Source organism: Chrysochloris asiatica, unplaced genomic scaffold, assembly GCF_000296735.1.
Source record: "Chrysochloris asiatica unplaced genomic scaffold, ChrAsi1.0 scaffold00047, whole genome shotgun sequence".
Classification (NCBI taxonomy): Eukaryota; Metazoa; Chordata; class Mammalia; order Afrosoricida; family Chrysochloridae; genus Chrysochloris; species Chrysochloris asiatica.
In genome coordinates, this window is record NW_006408565.1 from 8,482,082 (window position 1) to 8,506,165 (window position 24,084).

Genomic DNA, 24,084 nt, shown 5'->3' on the forward strand with positions numbered 1-24,084 from the left:
GAGCACCAGAATCAGAAGTCATTACAGGATTCAAATCCTAGCACAGTGGCATAACCTTGGGCATACTGAATGGCTCACTAGCAGTAGGTGTCAGGTACCTGAACTGTACTAGGCAGTTTTCATGCATTATTTAATCCTCACAATCTCCTGTGACCTAGGTATTCATTCCATACCAAAGATAAGGACGTTGAAGAGGTAGGATTGCAGTAACTTGCACAGAGGTAAACAGACTTTAAATGTCAGTATGGGTATTTGAGCCTGTGTCTGCTAACTTGGCGCTCCCTAACTTTCACTTGAAGTTCCATTTTCACATCTGTCAAATGGGAATATCACCCCTTTCTCCCAGGGTTGTTGCAAAGAGTAAGATGTTAATTTTGAAAACATCAGGCAGATGATGTTCAGAAAAGAAATAGCAGACATTGCTCCTGGAAAAACGAAGTATCATGCTTCCTTCTCCGCAGGTTAGTTTACAAATCCATAATCTTTAGGCACAATAGACAAAGTGAACATTTTATCCCATTTTTAGGGCTCAGGAAACTTGTGCAATACGATAAAATTAATTAAGTCTCTCTGGCCATTAACTAATAATAAAGTGGCAAAATCAGGACCAGAATCCAATTTTTGAATTCTGGTCTGATTCACTTTCACATCCTCTCAAATGACTCTAGAAGGTAGAGCATGAGTAAAGGGATACTGAAAAAATGAAGTACCTCAAAGGGAAACAGGACATAGAATCAATCAGGAAGACTTCCTGCAGGAGACCCAGCTGTCATTTTATGGTACAGTAATACTTAGAAGAAGTGGAAGAGGGTTCAGCTTAGTCATGATGTGGTTTTCCCGGTAAGCTTACTAGTTCCTGGTGCTCATAGAAGTTAAGAAACTTGACCTAAGTCACACAGCTGCTAAATGGCACAACACAATTTCAAAGTTACATCTAGTCTCTGGTAGCTAAGTTCTGTCTTCTTGGTGTTGGCAAGCAAGGGAAGGATCAGAAGTGGTGGGCACAACATGGTGGGGCAGAGGACAGTAGGGGTCTCCCCAGAGATTCTCAAACAGCCTCCCTCAACTCTAGCGTGAACCCACAGAATCAAACTCATAGGGGCCCACCAGGACAGAGTAGAACGGCTCCTTAGGGTTCCGGAGACTGGAAAGCTTAGTTAAGAGCAGTCTCATTTTTCTTCCATGGAGTGAATGCAGTTAGTAGCCCACCACTTAACCCACTGCATTACCAGGGGTCCTAAGGTGAGCCCCATACTAGGAAAAGCAGCAAGGTAAAATGTCAAGACCTCTGGTTCAAGCAGACCCAGGTTGGAATCCCAGCTTCACCACTGACCAGCTGTGGCTTTAGCAATGCCCTTTCATCTGAGTCTCAACTCTCCTATAGCATTGCTGCAAATTGGGAGAAATGGCCTCTAATTAGCCAGCACAGGGCCAGGTTTACTCAGAAAAATAACACAACCATTATTCTTCTACAATGATGGCTATCCAAGGGACAGAACTACTGTCCATGCCAATCCCTCCAAACCCCTGCAATCAGTCACTGGGTACAAGGGCCTGGCAGAACAGGGGCAGCAGGTCAAGTTCATGATGCAATCACAGCTGCCTGCTTCTGCTACCAGGTGAACCATGACCCTCGGGGAGTGGAAAAAGAGGCTATAAACAAGAAGTACAAAACACAACCTTGTGAACCTTTATTTGTCATCATATGGATAGCAAAGCCAAAGGTTTCTGCACTTGAACACTGGTTTACCCCCCACCCCAATCCAGGGGACATTCAGAGTCATCATGTCTCCTCTAGAACCCAAACCCCAATGCTGAAGTCCCACCCCTCCCGCCCACCTTCTTTGTCAGTTGCTTCCCCATGCCTGCATGGGTATGAAATGTGGCACACTGACCCAGCTCCTCTCCCTTCCCACTGCAGAGAGAAAAGTCAGAAACAGCAGCATCTTGGCCCCTGCCTTTCTTCAGTCACCTCCAAGAAGGTTAGAGAGGAGGCAAACACTACTGGAAAAAGGGCAAGAGAGGTTAGCATTCACAGCTTGTTTGCTATAGAAAGTGCCTGGGACCTGGGCTACTTCTGCCACCAAGCAACCTGCCTTACATAGAGGAGAGGGGACAGACGCTGGGACAGAGAACAGACAGGAGAGACTGACAGCAGGCAAGCGCTCCCCAGAGGCCTTCGAGATCCTGCCTGAGAATCCCAGAGTGAAGAGTCCATGCATCTCAGACACAGCCTTTACTCTACAACTGTGGAAACGGAGGAGGTCAAAGAGGTTTGGTAACACAGCCATGGTCACCTGGCTGGTGGCAGGGCTCAAACAAGGATGCTGGTGACTCCTGCTTCTCCCACTGGGCCACAGTGCCATCTGAGTCTCCAATAAAGGTTCAACTTTTAGGCAAACATCTGTGGCAAAGCCAATGGAATGAAAGACTAGGGTACCAGCCTCTGCAGAGCAGGGACAACTCTAGTGAAAACAGATTTCCCCCTTTCCCCTCCTCCCTCCTCAGATACTGACTATAGCCTAGGAAGGAGGTTTGACCAACCAGAAAGGACCAGAGATCAGACACTGATCTGATATTCCCTCATTTTCAGAAGAACAAGTCCAAAGTGTCTAGAGATACATCTTCTTTTGTGATGTGCTTGGCCTCTTTCCTGGGGCCCCACACTATCAGTAAAAGGGTAAGAGGGGTAAGAAAGTAAAAACAAAACAAAACAAAAAACCCCACTACACTGGGGTAACTGGGGGCCTTCAGACTGCCCAGTGGAGCAGGATAATAGGGTGCCAGGCATACAGACCAGCTGGGACCCTGACTTTCACATTGATGGGTGAATGGCAGGCAGGAGGTAATGAAATCTGGGAATACGGGGAGAGAGAGCAGAGCTGCCTGGAGTGTCAATCTCTGGAGCTGTCAGCAACTCTCTCAGGGTCAGCCAGGGAGGACACAGCACCTCGGGTGCCTGGGGCCTAGCCTGCTGGGCCCATAGGCAGGAAAAAGGGTGTAGCCTCCTTGAGGTCTCCTAGTCTTCTTCCAGCTCCAGGGGCCAATTCTGGGATCCCGAGTTAGGGCAGTGATCCTGTCCATTCCAGTGACAAAAAGGAGGGTATGACTCAGGCTGGGGTCACACACAAGCCCACTCGCCCCCGGAGTCGGGTGAATGGGCATGGGCCAGGAAACGGGTCTGGATTTGTCTCCAGGCACAGAAGTCCTTGCAGGGTCAGCTGCTCCGGGCTTAGGTCCTGCACAGGAGTCAGGTCATGTAGCGGGTGATGGCACGGAGAGCATAGAGCAGGGCAGCTTGCATTCGGGCCTCAAGAAGAAGCAAGTTCACATGGACCTGGGGAACAGATAATGGCTTGTTGGCAACTGAGTTACTCTTGTCCTTCTCTTTCTTTCCAGACTGTCACCGTCCCTGACCAATCACCCTGTCCCCTTCCTTCCTTACAGAGATACCCTGCCTTTTCTAAGGCTCTGAGCAATTTGCTACAACAACTGTTGAAGAATTTCAAGCACATTCATCCTTGTCATGTAGTGCTAGTCTCTTTATCTTCCCAAACTAATGACAAGAGCTACGACTAACTGAGCACCTACTAGACATCTTGGGTTTAAATCTATTTCATCCTCCCTGTAACCTTGAAATGTAGGCAATATCTATTCCCATTGTAAAAAAATTAAAAAGGTCAGAGAGGCAAAGTTACTTGCCCAAGATCACACAGTAAGGGAACAATAGTGCTACCATTTAATACAGGTCCACCAGGCTGCTGAGGACGCTTTGAAGCAATTAAACATATTCCTGCAAATGGGGCCTGAAATCACAGAGTGGAATAAGACTTAAACCCAGGATAATAGGCCCAAGTGTTCCAGCTGGCCGAATAGACTCAATCTCAGACTTCCTGATTGGGTCCTCTTGATTCCTTGACCTCTATTCCACTGGTTGGCCTTGTCTACTCCATTTTGCTTCACCAGCCTCAGCACCTCCCTGAAGGGGTGACCCTCCCTTCCCTCCTTGACGGACTGTACCTTCTCAGAGTGGCGGAAGTGCCTCCAGAAGAGGTTGTACATCCTCCGGGTGGTCTTCTCTGGGTAACAGGCTACCGTCTTGATATAGACCTTGAGGTTCCGCTCCAGGAGCTGATTCACCTCCCCATAGTCATAGTCATCATACCTGGATGGAAAGGCCCCAATAAGGTCACTTAGCCTCTGTACTTCCAGAAATAGTTCCCCTCCCCCGCTCTTGCCACACTGAGAAAAGAACAGAGTGGTGAGACTAGGCAGAAGGCAGTAAGCAACAAGACACCAGGTCCTCTAGAAAAAGCTGGTGTCATATGGCACTGGCCTCCAGACTCATAGGGATTCACAGAGAATAAGCATGCTATATTGAGCACTAACTATTTGCCCAGTATTTTGTGGAATCCTCAAAACTATTTCATCAGCCCCACTTAATAGATAAGGGAACTGAGATTTTTTTTTTAAATGTTTTATTGTGTATTATGTGACAGTTTACACGGGAGAACATTAGCTTTACATTCATCCTATTGTATATCGTTTCATTGCCATGGTTACAATCCCCTCCATGCATCATCAAACAACCAAAGGGTATACCCTGCGAGCCTGTTCTCGTCCCCAGTCTCGAAGCCAGGTCAAGTGGGTATTATCTGTAAGTGTGGGTGTTCTTGTCCATATGCCCTCTCTTCTTATCAGCTGGATGCTTCACTCTCCACTCTAGTCCTCTGTGGCTATGTCACTGACTCTGGGCCCTAGAGTCCCCAGGTCTTGCCACACTGCTGGACAACCAGGTCTCCACTTGTGTTCACAGGAGTCTATTGAACATCGTAGGGTTTAGCTCACAGCTTCACTGCTGTTTTTTCTTCACTTTCACTTATCAGTAACGAGCGTGGTCACCAATCAGAGCGTGTATTCCCATTGAGTCTTATTCTTGGAAAGGGGTGGTAACTGAGATTTTGAAAGTGAAGTCAGGCAACTAACTGGTAATCCGGTTCAAGCCTAGCTCTGCCTGGTTTCATGGCCACATTCACGACTTTACAGTAAAGATCATGGAAAGTAGGCCAGGAGGTGAGTATAAATAGTCACCTTGGAGAAGCAAGTGGGAAAGGGTCAAAAGGAGCTGGTACTCATTTTACAGATGGGCAAACTCAAGTCTGAAGAAGGCACTGAACTTGCTCTAGTCAAAGTTGGTAATAAGTCTACAAGGCACACAGTCCACTCCCCAGTCTAGTGGGTCAGGGCAGGCAAAGGTCAATGTGGATGGGAAAGGGTAGATGAAAATTGATAGACAAAGACAAAGCTATGGGAACAAGAACCACATGGAGGGTGGAGAAGCCTAGGCCTAGAGCTGGGCAGGGACTACCCAATGCCACCTTCTAAGATGCTACCTTCTAGGATACCTATCCTTGGTCTCCCCTATAGTTTCCAAAACTGCAAGAGGATGAAGTATAGCTCAGCTCACTCAGAAACATGATTTCTACAAGGAACGTGCACATTCTTTTAAATCTGGGGTAATCTTTTAGATGCTTGGAGTAAACTGCTAAGTGAGAAAAGCAAAAACAAATGTGTTCACTGGAATATGTTGTTGTTGTTATGTGCCAAAGAGTTGGTTCCGACTCACAGCAGCCCTGTACAGCGTTTCTGAGAAGTGGCTGGTGAGTTTGAACTTCCAATCTTTCTAATCAAACCATCCTTGCATACCATATAGCACCATACCATGACATTTTATTAAATGAGTAAAGTAAGCTAAAGGAGTAGGCAAAAACATGGTTAACATGTCGAGTTTTGTAATCATATCTGTGGGTGATTGCTGGTATCTCTTTTTGTAATTTTCTAAAATCACGCCATTTGCTTCTTTTTATATATTATGATTTTTAAAAATAAAATGAGCATTATTGTTTCAACTATATAGAAAAGAAAAAAGGTGACAGAGAAAACCACTTCAGGAGATGGAGGTAATGGAGTGGTAGACTTCTATGCAATGGCTATTCTCCTTAAGCTTCAGATTTTCCATAATCCAGAGTATGAAATTAGGTTTTTTTAATGTAAAAAAAAAAAAAAAAAAAGTTGATCTATGAAATTCTTGGCAAGTCATTTCTCATATAGAAAAGATTTCTTTCTAAAGCTAGTCAGTACCCATGGTGTTCTAAAAGTGAAAAACTGTAAGCCACCATACCCAATAGGAGAAGATTTGAGTAATTATGATTCAGCTATAACAGAATATCATGTAGCTGTTAAAAACATAACAGATCTAAGGATACTGAAAGGAAGGTGACTCACAATTGATCATTAAGTAAAAAAGCAAGTTGCAGAATATGTTGAGTATGATCCTATCAATTAAGAAAAAAAGAGAAACCTTTCTTAAAAAAAAACAAAACTAGGAAATCGCTAAACAAGATGAAAATAATTCATCACATTGTACTATTCAGAGACAAAAACCCAGACACATCAAATCCACTGTCCTTGAGTTGATTCTATACAGGGTTCTGAGGCTGTCAATCTTGACGGGAGAACAGACAGCCTCATCTGTCTCCCATGAAGCAGATGGTGGGTTGGAACCACCAACCTTGAGGTTAGCAACTAACAGCTAACCACAGCATCACCAAAGTTCCTTATGTAGAGATGTTGTTATTGTTGTTAAGTGCTGTTGAGTTGGTTCCAACTCATAGAAACACTGTATAGAGTTTCCAATAAGCAGCTGGTGGGTTTAAACTGTTGACCTTGTAGTTTAAACCAACCTTATGATGCAGTGCCTTATCACACAGCACCACACCAAGACTGCACTATATAGAGATTGTTATTGTTGTTAAGTATCATCAAGTCGATTATGACCCATAGCAACCCTGTATAAGGGTTTCCAAGCAGCAGCTGGTGAGCTTGAACCACCGTTCAAATGACTTTGCAGTCTAGCGCATTAACTCACAGTGCCACACCAGGACTCCTTATAGGTAATTATGTGGTCCTTATTTGTTATTAGGTGTCCTTGTGTGATGCTGTAGGATAACCACTGGACTGCAAAGTTGGTGGTTCAAACTCACCAGTCACTCCTCAGAAACTCTATACAGGGTCTTTATGAGTCAAAATCAACTCAATGGCACTTAATGTCAACAACAACAATCTGTTCTAAGGAAAGGACTGCTACTTGAAATGTAAATAAAACATCAAATATAATTATTTTATCAGGTTCAAACAAAGAGCGCTTCTATTTATTATCTTTTATAATCAGCAAAGAAATCAGTTTGTTTTGAAAAACAGTATAGACCGAAAGAAAGGAAAAGAAAAAAAAACAAGAACAAGGAAACAAAACCATGAGTTCCAATCCAGGACTTGTACATCCTACACACACCCTGGAAGAGGGGACTTGTGATTACCTGATGCCAAACACACAGTGGATGTAATTCCAGATGGCCCTGCGGAGCACAGAGGTGTCCACCCCGCTGTGCATGGCCATGGTGTTGTAGGTGAGGCTATAGGCTGCCTGGAACTTCTCATCCAGTAGCTGACCACCCTCAGGGTAGAGCCGCTGGATCAGTGAGTAGCCATGGTCTTCCCAGGTGTAATCCTGAGGGACACAGGATGAAGTCAGTGAGAAGGAACTTTGGGATCCAAGGCTGACAGAGCTGGACCTCTGATGCACACCTTTGCTCTCTATAACGTCTCCTTCCCACCCCACAAATAAAACATGCTATTTACATCAGGGCTACAGAAGCCAAGGTGGACGCATCATGGAGATGACCATTTCCCTAAGAGCAGAACTCCCTGAGCTTGGGGCTTAAATCAGTTCTTTCAGAATTCAGAGGGTCTTCTCCTCTCTTTATGGAATCTTGAGGGATTCCAGGTAGGAAAAGATGTGCCCAACTTCATAACCATTGAAATCATCAATTCCCTACCTGTTTGTTCTTCTGGAACTATAGCCAAGACTCCTAGGGAAAAGCCTACCTGGGCACGGAAGGTGGGGGGTGCTTCAGTTCCTCTCCGGGTAAAGTCTTCATATCCAAAAGTGGGGTCTTCCACAAAGCACAACATGTCTGGGTGTGGAGAGGGCTCCAGGATGTCAGCTGAAAAGCATGTCAGAAAGAGGTCACCATGAGGCTGATGCATGAACACACACACAGACTTCTAAGGATTATCAATAGGGGACAGCAGAAGGCACAGAGCCAAGGATCAGAACAAGGCCCTCAGAACAGTGGGTTGGGGCCAGGACAGCTGGGGTATAGCCCTGAGAGAGGAGGAGAGGCAGTGCCCCCAGCAATTATAATAGCAATAATAACAGCGGAGGTTTTTAAGAGGAATTGCTTATCCTTGGCTAGCCTCTGTGCTAAGAGCTTTGCCTCTGCTGCCACATTTATCCTATACACCAATCCTTGTGTGAGGAGACTGAGGCCCTAAGACAGGAAGTGACTTGTCAGTGGTCACATAGTCCGGAAGGGGAAGAGGCCAGAATTCAAACCCAAGACTGACTTCAAAACCCATGCTCAGAAACCTGTTGAATAAGTGGCCGAAACCTGGCTGCCTCCAGAAAAGAGAAGGTCCGGGAGATGGAGATGATTACATCTCACCAGAAGTAATTTAAGCAGCAGCAGCCCCAGGAACCTGAGTGTCGGGGATACTGTACCTGAGGGGGTCACCAGCAGACTCTCCGATTTCTCCAGCTCAAAGCGGGTCTCCATCTCCTCCTGGGATGCCCCTTCATCCCACAGCAAACTTTCCTGAAGCTGCCTCATGCGTTCCATCAGAGCCTCCACATCATGTACAGCATCAAAGCCCTGGTGGAGGAGGCCCAGTGGTGACCATCTATTCTTCCACCCTTGGCCCCAATAAGCTCCACACACCATTCCCAACATGCAGGCTTCCTGGAGAACTGTAAAAGCCTGGCGCATGCTCTGTAGCAGGCACATGCTGAGCAACTCACATGACCTGGCTTCTGAAAGTGAAGCTTAGGAAGCTACCAAATAAACACCTCTTCTTCTATATAGAGCATCAACTCCCCTCACAGGCAAGATGTTTTTAAAGTATCTGTATTATTATATTAAACCTAACAAGGCCATTACACAAACTTAAAAAAAAAATTTTTAATACATTTTAAACTCAGTTTTGAAATACTAAAAACTTTGAACCTCTGGAGCTATATGCTGAGCAGCAGTCACATGGTTCTGTCATTTAATCCTCACAAGCCCTGTGATGTAAGCATCACAATCCTCTTTATCCCTGTTTCACAGATGAGGAAACTGAGCTTCAAAGTCAAATAACTTTTTTAGCGCCTCTCAATGTAAGGAAGCAAGGAAGTAGGAGATCTACCAAAGTACCAATGCCTGCCAGCTTCCTCCCCCACCAACACTCAGCCAGTGGTGACTTACCCCAGAGTTGTTCAATGGGTCCCCATTAGGGGGGCTACTCTGCTCACTGGGGGGTGAAGGTGCCTGGGGAGCAGGGCTGCCTTCTGAGTCCCCCTCAGGAAGGATGCCACAGCCAAACACGAAGGAGGCTAGTGAGTGGCAGTGAGTGAGCAGGACCAGGGCCTGGATGAGTTCAGCCAGGGACCAGCTGTGCTCCCCGGTCTTCAGCAGTGCCTGGAAGGGAAGAAGGCCAGACCCATTCAATGCCTGCCTTTGAGCTGCCCTGAGCCCAGCCCCTGGGCTCTCTCGGGGACCTGCCTCTCTGCCCACTGCACCTGGATGTGCTCCTTGGTGATGAGCCATGGTCGATGTGCCAGCAACTTGTTGATCTCACTGAGTTTACGCAGCTTCTTGGGGGCATGGTGGAGACCCAGCAGCCACTCAGGGTCACCGCCAGACTGCAGAAACTCAGTCATGTGAGAGCCCACCAGGTAGGAGCACTGGTGGCGGGCAGCAGCCTGTAGGGTCAAGGACAGAGCCAAGGTCACCTTCCCTCCTCTATGCCCTATTCAGGGTAGATACCCCATAGAAGAGACATGACAGGACATGGCAGGAAACCTAAGTTCTAACCCTAGCTCTGCCACTAGCTCACTGTGTAGCCTTGGGCAGGTCATCTGATCCCTCTTGCACCTCAGCTTCTCAGTCTATAAAATAGGCACTAAAGATGCTTCTCTTCAAAATAGAAAATTCTCTGGTCAGATGAAGGTACAATTTCCTCTCTTCTATACTTCCTCTCTCATCTATAGAGCCAACTCAGGAAGCCCCCAATGGAGAGACGTCAGGAAAGAAGCCCCTTCAGGAGGGTCCAACGTCTCTAAGAGTCAAATCCAGGCAGGCTCACCATGATGGCAATGTAGTGGCGCCAGGAACTGGCCAGGGGCCCATCCGTGTGCATCAATAAGTAGTGCAAGCGCCAGAAGCTGCTGAAGTAGTCGGGATGCAGACCCATCACCACCGCCAGATTGTCCACCCTCCCTGAAGACATCAGTGCCTCCAGCCCCAGGTGCTGCTCCAGGCTCTCAGCTCCCTCCCGAAGCACCTACAAAGAAAAGGTGAGGAGAACAGAAGTTACCCTGCAGCCCTCCCCACCAGGGAGTCAACATTTTCATTCATATTCATTCGGGTGGCTTTGTAATAGTAAAAAATGAAAAACAACTTCTGTGTTCCCAAAAAGAGGAGACTAGGGGAAGGAATTAAGATAATATAATGGAAAAAAAAAAAAAAAAGATAATATAATGGTTAGGGTTCTATGTCAACTTGACTAGGCCAGGATGTTCAGAGGCTTAGCAGTTGAGATGTGCTTATTTCCATGGTGATGAAACTTATTACAGGTACAATCAACTTTGTGATGATTGGCTATGAGCAGCCAATCAATTAAAAGAGTGCTTCTTTGAGGGCATGGCCTGCTCCCAATATAATGGACACTCAAGAGGGACTTTCTCTCTCTCTCTCTCTCTATATATATATGTGTGTGTGTGTGTGTGTGTGTGTGTGTTTCCACTGGTTTTGAAAACCCAGCCTAAGGCAGATGATTAAACAATTATCTGCTGTTGTTCTGTTGTTAAGTGCTGTCAAGTCAGATTCAACCCATTTTGATCCTATATAACGTTTCTGAAGAGCAACTGGTGGGTTTGAACCACTAATCTTGAAGTTCAAACTGAACTTGCAGTCCATTACATTATCCTGTAGCGCCACACCAGAACTCCGAAAACCAAATATCTAGTACACCTCAAAGGAACTCTGGTAGCACATTAGTTACAAGTAGGGCTGGTAGCCTCAGGTCAGCAGTTTGAAACTACCAGCCATTCCATGGGAGAAAGATTTATATTTTGGAACCCTATACAGGGTAACTATGAGTTGGAACCAACTGCACAACACACCAACCCCACCACCAATACATCCCATATCTAGGTATAATAAAGTCGTTACTGTTGCTAACTACCCTCAAGTCAGTTCTGACTTAGGGACCCGTATTGGGTTTTTGAGGCTGTAAATCTTTACAGTAGCAGAAAACTTCATCTTTCTCCTGAGAAGTGGCTAGTGGGTCAGAACTGCTGACCTTGTGGTTAGTAGTCTAATGCTTATCCTACAGAGCCACAGTACTCCATATATAACATTCCAGCCCATGCAGCCTACTGCTGCCCTTTAGAGTACGGGTACGGCACTGTAGGATAAGCATTAGACTACAAGGTTAGTTTGAACCACAGGTTGGCAGTTCAAACCCACCAGTTGCTCCTTGGAAACACTGTAGAGGGTCTCTATAAGTCGGAACTGCATTGACGGCATTTAACAACAAAAGTAATTCCTATATAATGAGTCCTGGTGTGGCACTGTGGGTTAATGTGCCAGACTGCAAAGCTGTTTGAACTGTAAGGTCAGCAGTTCAAGCACACCAGCATGCTCCTTGGAAACCCTATACAGGGTCACTATGGGTCGAAATTGACTGGATGACACTTAACAATGCTTACTGAGGCACTGTGGGTTAATGGACCAGACTGCAAAGCCATATGAACTGCAAGGTCAGTGGTTCAAGCTCACCAGCTGCTCCTTGGAAACCCTATACAGGGTCGCTATGGGTTAGAACCGACTCGACAGCTTATGACTTAACAACAACAACAATGTTTACTTCGTGCTATCCATTGTTCATGGACTTTATATATCCACATTAACTCATTTAATCCTCAGAACAAGCATGAAATTAGAATTCTAGGCATAGAGATTAAAGTCATTTCTCTTGCCCTCATTGAGCTTTCCTTCTAACATTGCAAATCCATAAACTATGAGGCGGGGAGGTGGGGGCGGGCAGTGAAAAGGTTCACACTTCCAGAATGTGTTCTTCATGCTGGCTGCTGAGGAACTTGGAACTGTCCTGCATTCTCCCAATGAGGTCTCTACAGTCCAGTGAGGGAATGTCACTATTGTTCTCAATTAACAGATGAGGACATCCTGTCCCACAGAATTTAGCTTTCTGTTCAACGTTACAGATCTGGCAAATGGCAAATTAACCCCAAATCTATTTTTTTCCCTTTATTTATAAAAGGGGAGAAAACAACAACAAACAAAAAACAAAACCAAGAACAATAATACTTTAAATTTTTGGGTTACTGATACAAGAAATCAGTGAGTGGTTCTTCATCTTACAAAGAGGAGGGAGAGTCAGGCATTTGAACAGTTTAGAGAACCAAAGGACAAGGAAACAAAATGCATCTTTGTGGACTGAAAGCCAAAAGAAAATGAGGAAACTACTTTTTTTCCACACATGCATTTTAAACTAGTGGTGCTATAGGATAAACACTGGACTGCTGACCCTGTAAGGTAAGCACTGGACTGCTAAACAGCAAGTCAGCAGTGCAAACCCACCAGCAGCTATGCAGGAGAAAGATGAGGCTTTTTACTCTCATTAAGATTTACAGTCTTGTAAACTCTAAATAGGAGTCCTGGTGTGGCGCTGTAGGATAAGCAAGGTTGGTTTCAACTGCAAGGTCAGTGGTTCAAACTTACTAGTCTCTCCTTGGAAACTCCATTATAGGGACACTATAGATCGGAACCGACTTGACAGCACCTTAACAACAAACTCTATATAAGGGTGACTATGAATGGGAATCAACTTGATGGCAGTAGTCTTGGGTTTTTTTGTTTGTTTTAATACACTCCTCCCTCCCCACTGCCACAGGTGTGCATGCACACACACGCACGCATGCACGCGCGCACACACACACACACACACACTAGAATGTAAGCTCCATGAAGGCAAAGATTTGTGACTGGTTCACTGCTGTATCTCTAACACCTAGAACAATGCCTCATACAGATTAGTCACTCAGCAGATACGCATTGAATAAATGAATCAATGACCTGACTCAGTAGAAGAAAGATGTCTCAGTTGCATTGCTAATGAAAACAAACAAATTCAAGTTGTAAACTATGACCTTGGTTTTGTACTGAAAGTATCTGTTTGGAAAAAAAAAAGTCCAGAAAATAGTGGCAAATGGTTGTCATTATCTTATTCTGTGGGGGTTAGGAGACCAAGGGCTTTTGAAACATTGATAAACCTTTACAATGATCATATACATTACTTTAAAAGCAGAAAAAACTTTTTAAAACAAATACACTACCAAGGAGTCTTGGTGTGGCACTGGAGGGTAAGCACTGGACTGCTAATCACAAGGTCTGGGGTTCAAACCCTATACAGGGTGGCTATGAGTCAGAGCTGACTCGAGGGAACTTAACATCAAGAATAAGAAGATAAGCATGGACAGTTCTGTCTTCTTAAGGAAAAATGAACACTGATTTGGGGATCAAAAGTTTGGCCACTGCCTAGTTGTATTATTTATCACGTTAATGCTGAGCCAGTTCCTACCCAGTAAGATGGGGTTGATAGTGCCTACTTTGCAGATCTGTTTTGTGGATTAAATGAGTCAGGAATCTGACGGGGAAGTTTCAAAGTTGCTATGTCAAGGGACAGGAAAGGAGTTCTGCCCACCCAATGCCCCTTCCTTTCTTCCTTAAAGACTCTTAACCCCTACCATGCTTACCTCCTCCACCGGGATGAAGGCACTGGGCCCTCGATGGCTTCGCTGGGATCGTCTCTCCCTTTGCTCCTGGGAGAAGATATATCATAGTTAGTTGGTATAAAGAAGACTAAGTGGATAGTTATCTCTCCAACTTCCTCCACCTCACACAAGGGACCACACTGAACTTCAAAACCATCTTTCTGGCACACTCAACATGGAGGAGCTAGTTGGGAGGTACACACCCTGTTTGGCAGGTAGAGAAAGGGTAAGGAAGAAAGAGTTGATTTCATCAGGAATTGGGCAGCAACCCAGGTACCCCAACACTGCTGGGTAGAAAGAGATCTTTACACCACCAAGCTGCACATCTCTGGGATGTGACCAGAGGGAAGGACCTTTTCGGCAACCCTGAAGAAACCCCACAAGGCATGTTTTGACTACTCCCAGCCAGGAAAAAGTCCCCTGTCATTTGTATCCAGTGTCTGGTAACCAAGTGCTCTAGAGAACTGCTGATAGGGTTTCAACAAACCCTTTGTCTTCACTTCTCTCATTGCTGCCAACTCATAGATTACCACCATCATCGCCTGTCTGGGGATCTCTCCACTCCACCCTGCTCCATGAATGATCTTCCTGCCCTCTCCTATTCATACTCTACCAAGAAGTCAGAGTAAACTTCCTGCGGTACAAATCTTGTCAACTGGCGGAAAACCCTGCCTGAACCTCCTACAACTCTTTAGATAAATTGGTGGCCCAGGCCCACTGCCCTCTGACTTGACTGGTTACTCCTTTTGCAGAGCTAACTATTACACTCCCTTAGGGTCTTGGAATCTTTTCCTGGCCCTCAGGAGGCCCCTCTTCTGTGACCCCACAATGCCTAGTTTTCACTCATGAAAACACGATCTTCTAATTATTTTGCTTTAGGTTTTCGTACTACAAGACCACATTTTGTTAAGAGCAGGGTCAGGTCATTCATATGAGAAACATTCTCTGTGAATAAAACATAGAAAGCTGAAAGGAGTGGAGGAAACGAGGAGGGTACGCAAGGCTGCTGGGAGCAGCTATTCTGACTTGTGGGAGGGAGTGTTCTTGTGTGCAGGCATTGGAGACTCTTTGAAGCCAACAGTCCTATATTCACTGAATTTCTTCCTAGTTCTAGAAAGAGATTCAGGGAGGATTTTTTTTTTTTTTTTTTTTTAATTAGTTTGTTTTGTTCATTGGGACTGGGAGGAGAATAAGAAGAGGAAAAGAAGCCTTAGCCTTGGAAACTGTTTATCTAAACCAAAGTCAGACCTCTCACCCTTTAGAAACATCCCTTCTCCTCCCCCATTAAAATCCAGATTTGGGAAAGTAATCTAGATCCTCTGTGCCTCACAATCCTAGACAAAGAAGGTGTCTGGGTTGAAGGCTCAGGCCCCCTTCAGTCCACACCTCTGGGATCTACCAGTCCAAACTGGTCCAAGTCCAGCCTAGTAACCACCACATTCCACAAGCACTCCGTTTTCAGCTTCCCTCCTCCCTCTCCTGAAGGAAAAAGCCCAGCAGTACCGTCTGGAGATAAGGACTGCTGACTCCACTAACTGGGCCTCCCCCTCAGGGGAGCTGAGGCCAGATAGAAACCAGAGGGGTGGGGCAGGGCTGGAGGACAGGCAGGAGGGCTGGCCCATCAGAAGTGCTGGGAGGTGAAGGGAGCAGCTCAGTGAGCCCTTCTCACTTCAATTCTCTCCTGGAGCTGCCAAGGGGACAAGCTGATATTTGTGGGTCTAGAAGTGAAGGGTCTGGAGACACTAACATTTTTAGCCTTAATAACAATCACAGCTATTATTATTAATAGTATCACAGTAGAGTTAAGAGTTTCTGGACACAACTGCCTGGTCTTGAATTACCTGATATCTACTAGCTATGTGAACCTGTTTTCTCACCAAATAATGGGGATAATAGTACCTACTCTCACTGAGTAGTCATGAGATTTAATGAGATAATGCTTAGTTCAGTACCTATAAGCCTGAAATCAAGTCAGCTATCATTAACCTCATTGTTATTGTTTAAACAAGGGTTTCTCAACTCAGACTGTGTACATGGGGGACACATTCCAAGACCCCCAGGAGATGCCTGAAACCACCTATACATTATATAAGATAGGTACACGGGGTACCCTGGGCAGGCAGTGTTAACGTGTCGCATACCGCAGCTGCTCACCCACTTGTGAGGATGAAGCCTAGAGGGAGCAAGATGGCATGAGAGTTCATCATGTTACCCAGAATGGCATGCAGTTCAAATATTTTGGGATCATGATTGACTGTGGGCAACTGAAATCTCAGCAAGCAAGACCACAGATGAACGAGGGACTACTGTAGTAGAATAGAATCCCTTAGAGAAGTTGAAAAAACAAACAAAACCCCAGAAATTCTAATTTAATGGGCCTATCTACATACACTTAACAACATCTATATAGTAGGGCCTCAGCATAATATCTAGTCAGGGTGGAGGGCTACTGTTTTGTACTATTTAGTGATTATTTTTCCAAGTATAATGTATTGTGTTGAGTGATTTCCCCAGTGGAACCAGAATTAATCTGTTCATCCAACAAATATTTTTAGTGACTATTTGCCAGGCAGCCAGAACACAGCAATGAAAAGACAAAGTCTCAGTCCTCATAGAACTTACAGTACAATGGAGTAAGATAAACAACTGATGAAAAGGATTGCAAATAATAAGTTCTACAAAATAAATGAAATACAGTCATGAGGTTTTGTTATGATGGTGTATGTGTGTTTAGGGGGTTTACGGAGTAGTGTGTGTGCAGTATTTGAGCTTGTGTTGATGGGAGCCCTAGTTGCATAGTGGGTTATGTGTTGGACTGCTAAACATAAGGTCAGCAGTTCAAATCCACCAGCAGCTCCACCAGAGAAAGAAGAGGCTTTCTGCTCCTGTTAAGATTTATAGCCTCGAAAACCCTATACAGAGTTGCTATGAGCCGGAACTGACTCCACAGCACACAACCACCTTCACCACCAGACAAGAGCCATGGTTAAGCATTGGGCTGCTAACTGCAAGGTCAGCAGTTCGACTCTGTCAGCTGCTCCTCAGGAGAAAGATGAGGCTTTGTCCCTTCCTTGCCACTGAGAAGATTTACAGTCTTGGTAACCCTAGACTCTGGTCATTATGAGTTGGAATCAAATCAATGGTACACCACCACCACCAGGGAAAGCCCCTGCAAAAATGATCTTTGAGCTGATACCTAAAGGAGAAGAGATGGGGAAGAGGAGGATCGGGTCAGGGAGGATGAGGGTTGGGTGGGGACAGCGGTGAGGAGGTCAGCAACCCAGGCAGTAGTAACAGACAGTGCACAGCCTGTATTCTGGATGAGTCTCTAACCTGGACACCCAGAACTTCAGAAGCATATAGGGTAGGGTGCCACTGTCAAAACATGACTCCTCCAAACCAGCTCTTCTCCCAATACTGGACTTGTTAGCTGCTGGCGAGTCGATTCTGACTCATAGGGATTCCATCTGTGCAGGGAAGAATGGGTCCATAGGGTTTTCAAGGTTGTAACCTCTCAGAAGCAGATGTCAGACCTGTCTACCAAGGTGCCTCTGGGTGGTTTGAACCTGCCAGCCTTTCTGCCAGTAGCCAAGCACTTAACCATTAGCACCCCATTGATTCCTGTTTCTGGTATGTGTGTGTATTAAGTGCTGTCCAGTTGGTCCTGACTCACAGGGTAATGGTAATGGTAAGCAGTAACACTGGCCCCCATTGCCTAAGCAAGTACTTCACAAGCCCAGCTGACTTTCAAGAAAGGAACCACGCTAAACTAATTAACCAGTTACTGTCAAGAAGATTGCAACTCCTGGTGACCCCAAGAGAAGGGTAGAACTACACGGCTTTCATGACTACAATCTTTTGGAGGTGTCCTGGTATGGCACTGTAGGATAAGAACGAGACTGACTGTTAAACACAAGATTGGTGGTTCAAACCCACCAGCCACTCCTTGGAAGCCCTATACAGGGTCATTATAAGTGGGTACCGACTCAACAGCATCCTCAAGATGCAAAACAACAGTGTGACAGGTGCTGTGATTGAGGACAGTAGTTCCCAGGGTTGTAGGCAGAGAAAGGGGCTTCTCACTCCTGGGGAACCCCAGGTGCAAAAACCGTAAAGCTACTGAGCCCTTGAGGAATTAAGAGCATGAGAATCTCAGCTGTCACCTATTTCCCAGCTGTGGTGGTGCAGATGACTTGATTTGATCTCTGGGTCTTATTCCTCGTCTGTAAAATGGGGCCATACTAGTAGTTCTCAGCCACAAAGGGTTAAGTACTCAGTTGCTAGCCAGAAAGTTGGCAGTTTGAATCCACTGAGACACCCTGCAAGAAACACCTGGTGATCTGCTTCTGAGGACACACACTGAATCTAGTTTCCTATTGTTAATCCCAGTGTAACGCACACAATCCAAGAGAATTTTTCTGTAATGCTGCAATGTTCTACATCTAGACTGCCCAATAAATATAGTAGTTTTTAGTCACTGTAGCTGAGCATTTGAAATGTGATTTGTTGTTATTGTTAAGTGCCAATTACTGCTTCTAAAAAAACTGAGTTTGCAATTTATCTAAATCTGGTGTGGGATTGTAGATCAGCACAGGACTGTGAACCAAAAGGTTGGCAGTTCAAATCCACCAGCTTCTCCTTAGAAAACCTATACAGGGTCGCTATGAGTCGGAATCGGCTGGACAACACTTAACAACTATCTTTTATATTAGCTCAGACACTTGTACACAGGTTCTACTGAATTGTCACATCAGATCTTAAGGAAGGGGGATAGATCTCTATTTTGCTCACAAGGTTCAAAGGTTAAGCACCAATTGAGAAGTGACCAAGGAGCCTTAATGGCACTGTGGTTAAGTACTCAACTACTAACTGAAAGTCAGTGGTTCAAACCCACCAACTGCTCAAAGGGAGAAAGACGTGGCAGTTTGCTTCCAAAAAAATATACAGTTATGGGGTAGTTTTATCCTGTTCTGTAGGGTTGTTATGTTGTTGTTAAGTGCTGTTGAGGTGGTTCCGACTCATGCCGCTGGTGAGTTTGAACTGCTGACTTGCAGTTCAAACCAACCTTTCAGTCCAGTGTTTATCCTCCAGCACCATACAAGGATGCCAGGGTTGCTATGAGTTGGAATCAAGTCAACAGCAAGTGGTTGTTTTTAGTGAGAAGTGATCAGTCTGAGATTTGAACCCAGATCTGTCTGGCTTTCAAGGTCCTTTTCACTCCACTACTGTGGGTTATTCATAAGGTTTTCAGTGACTAAATATTCAGAAGTAGTTCGTCACTCTTTCTTCCTAGTCTGTCTTTGTCTGGAAGCTCATCTGAAACCTGTCCACCATGGGTGACTCTGCCGGTATTTAAAATACCGGTGGCATAGCTTTCAGATCACAGCAACTCATAAGCCACCACAGTACAACAAACTAACAGACGAGTGACAGACAAGTGACAAAAGAGAGCTCAAACGACGTAATGCATTAGGCAAATCTGCTGCACTAGACCTTTTTAAAGTACTGAAGAGCAAAGATGTCAGCTTGAGGACTAAGGTGCACCTGACCCAAGCCATGGTGTTTTCAATAATCTCATATGCAAGGAAAAGCTGGAATAAAGAAGACCGTAGAAGAATTGATACCTTTCAATTATGGTGTTGGAGGAGAATATTGAAAGTGCCATGGGCTGCCAAAAGAACTAATAGATCCGTTTTGGAAGAAGTGCAGCCAGAGTGCTTCTTAGAGGCCAAGATGGCCAAACTTTGTCTCTCATACTTTGAACATATTGTCAGGAGGGACCAGTCGCTGGAGAAGGATATCATATTTGGTAAGGTGGAGGGTCAGAGAAAAAGAAGAAGACCCCCAACGAGATGGATTGGCCAAGTGGCAGCATCGATGGACTCAAGCATGGCAACAGTAGTTAGGTTGGCCCAGGATGGGGCAGTGTTTCATTCTGCTGTCCATAAGGTCACTATGGGTCGGTACCGAATTGATGGCACCTAACAACAACTGTGGGCTAATGTGCGGGACTGCAATGTTGGTTTGAATCACAAGGTTGACAGTTCAAGTTCACCAGCTGCTCCTCGGAAACCTTGTATAGGGTCACTATGGGTCAGAATCGACTCAATAGCACTTAACAACAACAACAATCCCTTCTTTAGAAACTGTTCACCTGAGGCTCAGAAAGGTCCTTTCCCAGACAGACACAAGGTCAGATCTGACATCAAAGCCTGCACAGTTCACAAGGGTCAGTTAAGTGGTTATGGGACAAATGGTTATGAGCATTTATTAGACTAAGAATAGTGATGGGGAGGGGATAAGACCTGAAGGTAGGGTCCTTACCTCAGGGTGTTTCTAATCTAGCAAGTGAGATAGACATTTCCAATGCCTAATTACACAACCATTTCACTACAACTGGATAAAAGCTCTCAGGCAGGGAAAAAGGGGACTGGAAGAAGGCATGCAAAGGTGACTTATCTGATGGGGAGGGAAGTGATGTTTAAGCAGGGCTTTGAACCGGTTTGAGCCAGTTCAGCCTTGTTGAGAAAGCAAAACCTGAACAGATCTGAATTTTTTTAAATTTGGGTTATCCAGAACACTAACAGGAACAGGAAAAATGACAGGTCTAAGTCCTAGAACAAGAGAAGAGGCGTAGTGAGTCCTTTCAGGAGCCTGAAGTGTGGCAGTGGGTTATAAAATTGGGGGTAGGGCGGGGGCATCATCTTTAAACCAAGCACTGTTGTTTTGTTTTTTAATCTGATCAAGAGATTTGGTTGCCATGCAACATACATGCAGAAATTAAAAGTTTCTAGCAGGGCTTCAATCCATAAGTTATCCCATTTTGGTCAGTGCCCTGGTGGTTCACCCACATTTTAAAAAGTCAAGTCCATTCCAGCGTCACTTCTTTAGCCATGACTGAACCAGGCTAAACCAGTTCAAAACCCTGGTTTGAGGAAGTAATTCAACAGTCCAATAAAGCTCTGAAAACATGTTACCAAAACTAGAGTGAAGCCCGTGAAATTTACTGGAGTCCTGGTATAGGACTTTAGGATAAGCACTGGGCTGCTAACCACAAGGTTTGCAGTTTAAATTCACCAGTGGCTCCTTGGAAGCCCTATACAGGGTCACTTTGAGTCAGAACCAACTCAACACACATATCTTAAGGTCTTGACCCCCTGAAAGAGCAAGCAATGAAGTGATGAGAAGTTGAGGGGACTTCACATCTGAGTCTTCAATAGGAAATTACTTCCCAGACACTGGAAGAGAGGGATGCATGACTCTCATCTCAGGCCAGTAAGCAAAGGCTGTCTCCTGTGAAACACTGAGGAAACTGAAATATGTATCTTGACCACATTCTCACAATAGTTAACAGGTTTGTTCCAGACATTGCTTCAGTCTTCACTTGTATTTTCAATTCATTTTCCCAATCACTAGTAACAACTGAATCATTATGTGAAGAAATTGTGATCAGAAAAGCTAATTACTTAGCCAAAGTGGCACAGTGATTGATTGGGGGTTGGAACATGAACCTAGCTCAAGACCCTGTGCTTAGGTATTCTTAGTAATAACACTAGTTCCATTTTTCACAAAGAAACAGACTCAGAGAATAAAGTGACTTGGTCAAAGTCACAGAGTTGAGAAGGAGCAAGTGTGTGTGTGTGTGTGGAGGGGTCAGGAGGAGTTGTGATTCTTTGCCAGGGAAATCCTAAACCATGGTCCAAACAAACAAAAAAACAAATCAGGAGCTCCTTCTGACTCATAACAACCTGATAGGACAAAGTAGAACAGTCCCTATAGAGTCTTCAAGACTGTAATCTTTAAAGGAATCCTGGTGGCACAGTGGTTAAGTACTTGACTGTTAACCAAAAGATCAGCGATTCTACCCCATGGAAGAAAGATGTGACAGTTGGCGTTCATAAAGATTTCAAACCAAACACACTGCTATCGATTCAAGACAGAGTAGAACTACCCCACAAGGTCAATAACCCAGCAATGAAGTACAGCAGCACCAGAACCCAAAAACCAAAAGGGAAGGGTTAAATTTGAGCTAACAAAAATCCAGAACATAAATCATCTACTGCTGAAACTAGGAGTCCCAGAAACTATGTTGTTCAGAGAAGAGCAGAGATTTTTCCCTGTCACACAACTCAAGCCTAGGACTCCTCTTATTCCCAACCCCAGCAACACACCTGCTCCAAGCTGCCTGGAAACAAAAGAAACAAGCAAAACTCTGAGTGCCAAGCACATTCTGAAATCATAGGGACACCCAGGGCAAAGAATGAATGAATTTAGATAAGGAAACCTCTTCCTAAGTCCATCCAGAGCCTCAAATTTCTCACCCTGTAAAATGGGGAAATAGTATAGCTCACATTTTGCTGGGTGAGTCCTGAGGATTCAGAGAAAAAACAGGCCTGACATCTGTACCAAAAATAACCAAACCCACTGCCGCTGAGTCAATTTTGACTCCTAGACACCCAATAGGGTAGAATAGAACTGCCCGATAGTTCCAAGACTGTAGATCTTTCCAGAAGTTGACTGCCACATTTTTTTTCTCCTGGAACTTCCAATCATTCTAGGAGCAGTTGAGCGCCCTAACCACTAAACAACCTCAGACTATTGTGTCTAACAACTACAGCAAAGGAAAAAACAACAACCCATTGCTATCGAATCCGTTTCTCATAGCACCCTATTGGGCAGAGCTTAGTGTTTCAGAGACAGTAAATCATTACTGGAGCAAACGACCTAATCTTTCTTCCTTCTTCCGTTTAGCGGCTGGTAGGTTTGAACCATCGACTTTGATGTTTGCAGCCCAACTCTTAACCCACTAGTAGGTTCAAAGTCGCTGGTCAGGGAATAAGGTAATTAATTATTTCCGAAGCTGCAAATCTTTACCAGAGCAGAAAGCCTCATCTTTCTCCCGCGGAACAGCAGTAGTTTCGAACTGAACTGCCGACCTTGAGGTTAGCAGCCCAGTTCGTAACCATTACCAGAGCTCCTAGTCAGATTAGGCTCAACCTTATTCTAAGCCTCAAGGTAATGTCCCTCCCGGTACTGCTCGGGAAAGGAACTGAGTGGTATCCCTTCTGAAACAAACTTCTGGGCCATCAGATCACTTCGAAAGGCACAACCTACTACACCAGGTAGGCTTTCGGGAGCGGTAGCCTGGGTTTCCCCCATCCAAGCCCCTCTCATTTCAGCTTGGGCCGCGACCGCCGCGGGCGGAGCAGCTAGCCAAGCCCCCGAAGCGCCCGCGGCCCCGCCCCCTCGCGCAGCCGACCGCCCCTCCTCCAAATTGGGGGGTGCAGGAAAGACAAGGGTGCAGGAGGGGCACCGAACCGTGGCTTTCGCGGACCAGTCCGAGGTACTCGATGGCCAGCGTTGGGGGTACATATCCTAGAAAAAGCCCTCTGCCCGGCTGCCCCCGCCAAGAGGAAGGGAATCTGCTGAAGGGGGCGGGGAGGAGGAGTGGTCGGGCCGCTCCGGCCAGGATTTGCCTGGACTTGAAGACGCTCTCGACAGGAGACCAAACACAAGAGAACCTCGGGAAGACTCCCTTCTCATTGGCCAGGGGTCCGAGAGAGCCAGGGAGAACTGCACAGCCTGCGGGGGAGGGGGAAGGGGCGTCGAGTGCCGAGGTTGCCAGTTGATGCAACCCTACCCCTGGGTTACGCTCTTCACACCCCCTTCCCCCGAGCCCAGGGGCGGGGGTAGCGGGGGGTGAGCACAGACTTATCTCAGGACAACCCGGCGCTCAGACGCGGCTGGGTTTCAAGAGAAGAGTGGCGTCGTTCGATCTCTGCTTACCTCTCCGTCCCCAGCGCCGCTACCGCCCCGGGCGAACGGCAGGTAGCCCTTGAGCTCAGTGCGGCACTCGGAGTCCGCAACGATCATGCTGAGCGCCAAGACCCAGCCTCGGCTCGCCGACGACCTGTGCACCAGAGCGGGTGTTTTACAGACACACGCCGGAAGCCGGGACTCGGAGCAGTACAGGAGGTTCTAAAACCCTGAGGTGCCCGTCGAGGTTCCAGAACGCTCCGAAAGCCCCGAATCTGAGAACGGCCGCTGCAGCGCTAGACTCTATTCCAACCGAGATTCTGGAACCGTGAATGGTTTCCCGCTCCTGTGATTGACTGTGGCGCCGGGGGTTT

The 24,084-nt window shown here is 45.8% G+C and overlaps 1 protein-coding gene across 1 annotated transcript; it reads right to left on the reverse strand.

Moving 5' to 3' along the window:
* Positions 1-2,956: 2,956 nt before the first annotated feature.
* Positions 2,957-23,929, reverse strand: SESN2 (sestrin 2). The gene is made up of 10 exons (XM_006862219.1): positions 23,741-23,929; positions 13,937-14,002; positions 10,243-10,440; positions 9,677-9,859; positions 9,363-9,575; positions 8,621-8,771; positions 7,945-8,063; positions 7,377-7,567; positions 4,021-4,165; positions 2,957-3,337 (listed from the first exon to the last, which is right to left on the reverse strand). Exons 1-10 carry the CDS (start codon positions 23,825-23,827, stop codon positions 3,251-3,253), a joined length of 1,440 nt encoding a protein of 479 aa, XP_006862281.1. The 5' UTR covers positions 23,828-23,929; the 3' UTR covers positions 2,957-3,250.
* Between the last annotated feature and the right edge of the window lie 155 nt (positions 23,930-24,084).